At 35.9% G+C, this 7,717-nt stretch overlaps 1 protein-coding gene across 1 annotated transcript in view; it reads right to left on the reverse strand.

Moving 5' to 3' along the window:
• The window catches only part of CSMD1 (CUB and Sushi multiple domains 1), a 1,016,474-nt gene that overhangs the window by 1,003,335 nt on the left and 5,422 nt on the right, over positions 1 to 7,717 (reverse strand). Inside the window, exons 4-5 of the mRNA XM_009885090.1 lie at positions 6,591 to 6,692; positions 4,858 to 5,084 (exon numbers count right to left, since the gene is read on the reverse strand). Of these exons, the coding sequence (XP_009883392.1) occupies positions 4,858 to 5,084; positions 6,591 to 6,692 (329 nt within the window). The remainder of the gene's footprint in view (positions 1 to 4,857; positions 5,085 to 6,590; positions 6,693 to 7,717) is intronic.

Below are 7,717 nucleotides of genomic sequence, written 5' to 3' on the forward strand. Positions count from 1 at the left end.
TGTCTCTGTTTCTGTTACTTTGTGCTATGTTCTAAGTAAGCTTCAGCTGGAGAAAAGATGACTACTACACTCATTCACAGAACCACAGAATCGTCTAGGTTGGAAGGGACCTTGAAGATCATCAAGTCCAACCATCAACCTAACACAGCCTAAACCACATCCCTAAGCACCATGTCTACCCGTCTTTTAAATTCCTGTACTGCTGCACTATCATCAGTTCTGTAGACAAGACAATCACCCCCTCACTGCTTCCCTGCTCTCTTGATCCTGGAAAGAAGGAAGGTGGAAATCTTTTTCTGAAGAAACAAACAAATAAACAAACAAACAACACACACACACACACAAAAACAACAAAAAACCCAAACCCCAAAACTAAAATTTTAAAATGTGTTGAATACATGATAAATCTTGGTTTGTTAAGATGGAAGAGATTTAATAGTAAACAGGAGCCCAAACTTTAACTTCATTGAACATTTTTTTTTTATCTCCATGCTTGGATTATGAAGTGCAGAATATACATATGGTTTGTTGCTTGCTGGAGACAGGAAAAAGTGAATACTGAGAAGAATTGATATTTAATTCCTATTATTTCTACATGATTCAAGAAAGCAGAAGGAACATGTTGCTATTTAACTCATTGTATATATGCCTGTCAGAAAAATTTTTGGTAAGCTTTATTACATGCTCTGTTAGCAACTTCCATCATTTGCATTGCTTCTCCGTTAAAACAAAAATGTTTACTTCCACTAATATGCATAATAAAAAGCAGCATCTATTGTATTACTACCCAGGCTGCAGTAAACTAAATAATACTTAGAAGGTCTAAGAAACCATGAAGGCAAGCAGACATTTTAAAATCACTTTCCAAAGAATATATCTCATGTATGTCCAAATTAAATGACAGCTGCATATACACACAACAAAAAATATTCATGTCTGTACATTTCCATCTCTCCAGCAGGGTATATTATTCAATTAGCAGCTTTTCTGTGTAAGAAAAAACAAAATTGCTTGGAATCCATTTTTAATAGTTTTTCAGTATTGCCCGAAAGACTGAGTCGATTGTTGGAAAAAGATTATTGCAGGGTATCTTGCACAGATCGTAACTAACTCGTAAGTAAACTGAGTGTGTGATACTAAAAAAGTAACTTTTACTGACAGATGCTTTAACACAGAGATTACAGCATTTACCTGTATTTGACATACAAAAAATATGGAATCTCAGGCCATAAACTGAAATGAAGGCAACTGCACATACAAAGCCTCAGTTTACCATGTTTGTAACATTTTCAATCCAAGGTTTTAACACCCCTCTTACACCCCACCTCACCTCTTCAGCAACAGAGGTTTTGAAACAGGCACTTCTATTTATCCAGTCCTGTTATGGTTTCCTTATACCTCTCTATGAAACCCCTATTTAGGAATTCTGCATGTAGGAAAAACATACTGTAACAAGACTTAGGCTAAGATAAATGAGCATTTTTCTCTTTTTAGCTGTGGAAGGTAGGTATGTAGTACAACCCGCCCTGAAATGACTTTTGAAATCCATAAACTCTTGAAATGTCTGTTTTGAATTCACTTGCTCGTGACAGGTAATGTATCTATCGGCAGTACGTAAGTCAATAGGTCAATATTGTCAGTTCACATCTGCCTATCCATTGAGCCTCTTCAGAAATGGCATGTGTCCCTACTCCCTAGGTCCCATGTACACATTTCTCATTTCTATTTAAGAATATTACCATTTACTATTATATCTGATGCATATAAGAACAAAGAAATACATCAAAATAAATATTTGCTAGCATGTGAACTACACTGAACTACTGAATGCAACAATCCACAAGCAATACAACTGAGTAATAACTTTGAACTGAGTAATAACTTTGTTGTCTCACTGCACCACACTTGCGTCTCTTCTCCACAAGAGTGGAGAAACAGGTTTCATCCATATGAATTCTGCATGCTGATGGTTAACTGCATATAACAAATGACAACTCCTTTACAATTTAAAATGTAAATAAAAACTATATTTTATATCTTTTCCCAGCTTACTTATAATTTGGTTGTATTTTGAAATTTTTCCCCATCAACTGATAATGCAATACTTAAGCTTCATGATATTTATTTTTTTTTCAGCAACTTAGAACTGAGACATCTGTTTTAGTTGCAATATATGGTAAAATTAAATATCTAACTTTAGTTTGTTATTACAATTAAGACTACAGTACCCTACAACGCATTATCATAACAGGTGGCATTAAACTTAAAATTTCACTTTTCCTCTTTTATATATATATACACACACATATATAAAATCCTGTTCTGTGTTCTATGAACTTTACAGTGATAAAAATAAAGCAGCTGTAGGAATCTTTTTCAGGACAATTTTGGACCACGGATCTCAGTAATTATGCAGAATGACAGAATGCTAGTTGGGTTTTATCTAGAAAAATAAGAAGATGTAAAATAGCACTTTTTAGTGCCTTATCTTTTGTTTACATTGTCCTTCCTGCTTCTATCTTACATCTCAACCTCCTCATAACATATCTTACAATAACCTATGATGGCTACCATCTGTAATTTATCCCTTAAATCAATATATGCTTTAATAATGCACTATCCAAAGTTCATATACATCTTGCAACTCCCTGTTTCTCTTTTCTTCCTCTATAAAACCAGCTTAAAACAATTTATTCCTTTCCCTTATCATTTCAATATATTTTATATATGTTTCCACGTCCTTCGGTTTTACAATCAATATGCAGTTAAGGTATCCTGGTGCACATTTAGCATATAAAAGCGTCCTTCAGGCAGCGCAGTAAACTAGCTGAACGTACTACTCTTTTTTATCCAATTTTGCTTTAGCAGCTGAAAAATACTATACAAAATCTGGGATGAATATTACTTAGTTATTATAGTTTGTGAGTGCTATATAGTTACACAGCTATTTTTACAGAAAACCTCCAGATTTTTGCACAATGGCTAAAGAAATATAATTACCTAAAAATCTAGTAGAGTAATTTTATCTATGAAATAAAAAAAAAGCACGCCCTGTAGCAGAAGATCCAAGATGCTCTCTTGCATTTGCATGCTGTCAGCTGAAAAAACAAGACTATAATTTTCCAATATCTGCTGAGGGAATTGTCTTGAAATATGTGATTGTAGAAGGGTACACCTGTGAATGTGCTTTGTGCAACAAAGGGTATGTCACAGGGTATGAGACATGTCAATATTAACCTGTCATTCAAATTCTGCTTTTTTAACCTCTGCATTCTGCAAAGCCAACTAATGTTGGTTTTTTTTTTCCCCTATACTACCATTTATGAAGGTAACTGATTGTCAAATAGAAGCAAAGAAAAAAAAATCTGCTTCGCTGTTGGAAGTTGGAAATGAAATCCTTCTTTTACTGCAATCCATGGCAATTACCGATGACTTCGGTGGGATCAAGTTCATACTTATGAATTTCTATCTTCTATGCTTATACCCACAGATCACCAGTTGGTGCTTTTCCTTGAAACAATTTTCTACTAACCGATTAGTTCAAAACAAGCAGGCATGTTAACTATTGATAATAAAAGCATTTGACTGAAAAGAAATATTAATCCTTGTTGAAAGGTGATACAAGTACTAAAGGCCAATTAAGTACAGTAAATGAAACATATACACTGTGCAACTCAAGCATCAGCAGCTGTGTACTACCTTCCACAGTTTTCAAAACTTTTTGAACTGAGCCAACAATCAATCAGAACATTGTTCTTGTCAAAAATACACGATCATACCCACTAAAATGCGGAACAAATTGGTGATGTTCCCACATTTGTTTTAGCAGTATAATATAAATCAGCAGCATGTAAAAGGGTAATCAGACAACAGAGCAGACAGAAGTGTTTTACAGTACTTCATAAATCTCATGCCTGAACAGAAAATGACAGAGCAGCATTGAAAGCAATGCTGGCTTTCCAGCTCTACAGTCCAGACCCAGCAAATGACCAAGGAACCCAAAATAAGACACCAATGAAATTAACACACTAAAATCTGAAGTTGTGAAAAGATTCAAGATCAAAAAGCTTCCAGAAAGCCTCTTTGTAACTCCAGTGGTATTTGAATATATAAGACATCCCAGTTTCTGACCTCTGAAGGTCCCTAATTGCTTAATAATTGTGTTTACTTAGAGATGGAAAAGAATTCCAATTTTGGCAAAATAAAAAAAAAAAAATTACAGCTAAATTCATCTGCTAGGTGACCTGAGGGATTTAATCCTGCAGGCCTTTTAGAGGTTACCTAACACTCACTAATGAGATTGTGCCTCTCACAAACTACTGTATCACCCGCCACTTCTTCCATGCCACATTCGGTGAGAGACCCTGGGACACCGTTAGCACAAGCAGCATACCCATCCCCTGATTCAAATATTGGAGGCATGGTAGAAAAGTAAAGCATGATCTCAGTGAGAGTTCTTTCAAAAACTAGGGACAGGTGACTTCAGGAAAGGGTCCCTTGGACAAATCTAGATTCCACTGGGGGACAGATAAATAAAAATAAGCTACTGCAATGTGGGATACTCCTGTGCTCAAGGCCTTTACCAAAACGGACCTTGAACTGTACAAATTTGAAGTACAACTGATGCTGCTAGTACAGAATCTAGGGCCATAAAGATCTGAAACTTGGATTAATGTATTTTGCTGTGAGACCTTGGGGCACTGCTACCCCCTTGGCTGGGGAAGAACTAAGGAAACGCAATGTAGTTGTAACATATCATCAGAACGTCTGTTCAAGAGAGAAAGAGAGAGGTAAAGACACAGAGAGAGAGAGAGAGAGAGAGAGAAACAAATGAAGAAAGAGTAAAAGGTACCTTACCTCACTTTTAAATTGCCTTGTTGTGGTTGTCCATCATAAATTGACAAAATATCAAAATCTTCTTCAAGCGCAAAAGTATGAAATGACAATTGTATCCTGTTACGTTCTCCTGTGATAATGATCCACGTGCAGTTCGCATAATTTGGATAACCATGAGGAAACCCAGGACTTTCTATAGTTCCATTTGGTCCCTGTACTAAGCCTCCACAGTTCTGACCTGAAAAAGAAGAAAGGAAAATATGGGTTTTGGTGTTTTCCCCCTCCCCCAGTATATATTCTTACATAAGTAACTATATGTAAACTTAATTTTATAATATTTTTCTAGCTTACTAACACCACATAAAACCACATTTATACCATTCTTCCCTCTGGATTCAAAACCCCCATCGCTGGATTTTCTGAGACACCTACCATCTTTTTATGCAATGAATCATTATTTGAGGTTATGTAGTATTAACATTGTATGATTTATTCATCCAAATGTGTAATTTAATCATTAGCCTCGATGCCATAAATTCAACAGACTGACAGTTTTAATGCAAGAGAGCGTTCAGGGCTTTTTGGTGAATGCCATTTACAAAGTATTTATATAAATACTAAAGTATTAGAGTTTCTGCTGTTCTGAAACATACTTTCAACCCAGAGCACAAAATGTAGACACATAATTATTACACATTCTGTTGCAAGCAGTATTAAGATTTTTATACTTCGAAAACACAGCAAAATTTCTGTGGTTTAATGTTTTTAGTGCCATGAGTATTTCGATCAGGAAAGTGTTAATTTTTTTTTTTAAAGATTCTTAAAAAATAACACTAATGGTTTACTCAGCGGGCATTTGTGTCTGGTTTGTACATCCTACAGACCTTGTGAGGGTATGGTAGCTCATTAACGGGAAGTCCTCAGCAAGAAACCTTGACTTACAGTGCACACTCTTGCTAATTTCCTACTTGATTTTGTTAATCCCACACACAATAGTTGCACTGGCTCAGAGCTGGAGAGAAGCGTTAATGAAATATTTGAACAGAGAAAAGTTTAAGGACATTCTGTGCACTGTAATGCTTGGATTATTACATGCATTTTAAGCACTTCAGAACAAGTACAATCCCAGCATTTTATTGTTATACCTAAACCAGAAAAGTATTTCAGGCTGCAATTTTATTTTTAACTTCCCAGCAGTAGGTCTCTCAGACTGAATCTTTCAGAGCAGTGCTGTCAAATGCTTGTGGGAAGTTTCTAAATCTTAATAAAATGGATTTAATAAAAGAGATTTGCTGCAAAAACTAAAGAACTAATAAGTAACCTTTTTCTACTACATTTGAAATATAACAAAAACCTAATGAATAGATAAAAATGCTGTGGGGATTCAGGAGGTCTTTAAAGCAAAAATCTTTTCTTGTATATCTATCTACCAGTTGATTCACGTTGGTATTATTAAACATTCCTGAAGAAGGAACCTATTACACCATGAAGTTAGCGTGAAAGTTTCAGCTATGGACTGTTCGCTGGAACTTGTCAGCATTCTTGCAGACACTTTGCATTGTCTTGCTCTTCCTACAACCACAAGGTAAATGTCATACAAATGTCACGAGCAATTTAAAATAATTTAATTACTACAGAAATAATGTCTGAAGACAGAAAATGAAAATTATAGTGACAGCCCACCACACTAATACTCTAATGAGCTACTTCGTGTCACCAATATCCAGAAATTGGTTTGTGTAAATCAAGCATACCTGCAAGCCGTGCTGCACGGCAGCTTTCCTACCACTCGGTGTGAAAGGGCTGCTTTCAAAGAGGAGAGCTATCAAGTGCAAGTTTGCAATTTGTCTAAAAACCTATCAAACACAGAACCATCTTTTAGGAGCAGAAAATTGTAATTCTGGTGTATAAAGAACGTAATACACTGTATGTAAATACAATATGTTAACTACATTTCTGACTTCCAGAGAGACAAACGAATTACCTCCGCAATCGCTTAGGAAAACCCTAGAGCTGGCTTAAGGTAAAACTGACTGTTGCTGGGGTAGTAAGTGAGCCCTCCTTCTCCCAAAATGGCCACAGATCAGCAGTCTCCTTACAGAGGCACTTGCTACCTACTAGAAGAAGTTTTTGCGACTGTCAGTGATTGCTTCCAGTTTTATTCCAAAAGGTGCTTTGTACTCCTTACTGTAGATGCAAGTTATTGTGCATTATTCTCTTGAAAAATAAACTTTAATGATAAACAAGGCAGCCAACACTTTACCCGTGTTTAACTTAAGCATTTCTCACCATCCACAGCCCCTTCTTTCTCCGGTTTATTTTTGCCCTCCTATATATATATATCCCTCCAGTTCTGAAACTATTCATAAACGTGCTGCCTATTCCCTTTGTACCCAAGAAACATGAGGCAAAGGAGAACCATAAAGGAAAATGATTACTGGAAAATGATTACTAAATGCTTTTTAGGTTTGCTCTCAATTTTATGTGCATATATATAAATACATACTTTTTTACTTACTGTTCAGTAAAAACCCCAATAAAAATCCTAGAAAAAACTTAATACACGGTTAACTCCTAGCAATCTCATTGCTGCACACTGACAACTGCACAGAGGATCTCTCTTCTGAACTAAGCAATACTCAAGGAGACTTTAAGAGCTGTGCAGGCCCAGAAAACTGACATCCTTCTAGGTCTGTCCCTGCCCGGTTAAGGTATGACGTATGTTAATGGAGCAATATTGGGGAAAAAGGATCAGCTGCTATGTGAATAATACCTATTTTGTCAATATATGTAGGTCTAAAACCTTCAGAACTGTCAAATGTTACACCTCTGCCAAGGAGTAAACTCAGCATCGAATCACTTAAGAGATTAGTAGGAGGAT

The sequence above is a fragment of the Charadrius vociferus genome, unplaced genomic scaffold (assembly GCF_000708025.1).
Source record: "Charadrius vociferus isolate BGI_N301 unplaced genomic scaffold, ASM70802v2 scaffold345, whole genome shotgun sequence".
Lineage (NCBI taxonomy): Eukaryota > Metazoa > Chordata > Aves > Charadriiformes > Charadriidae > Charadrius > Charadrius vociferus.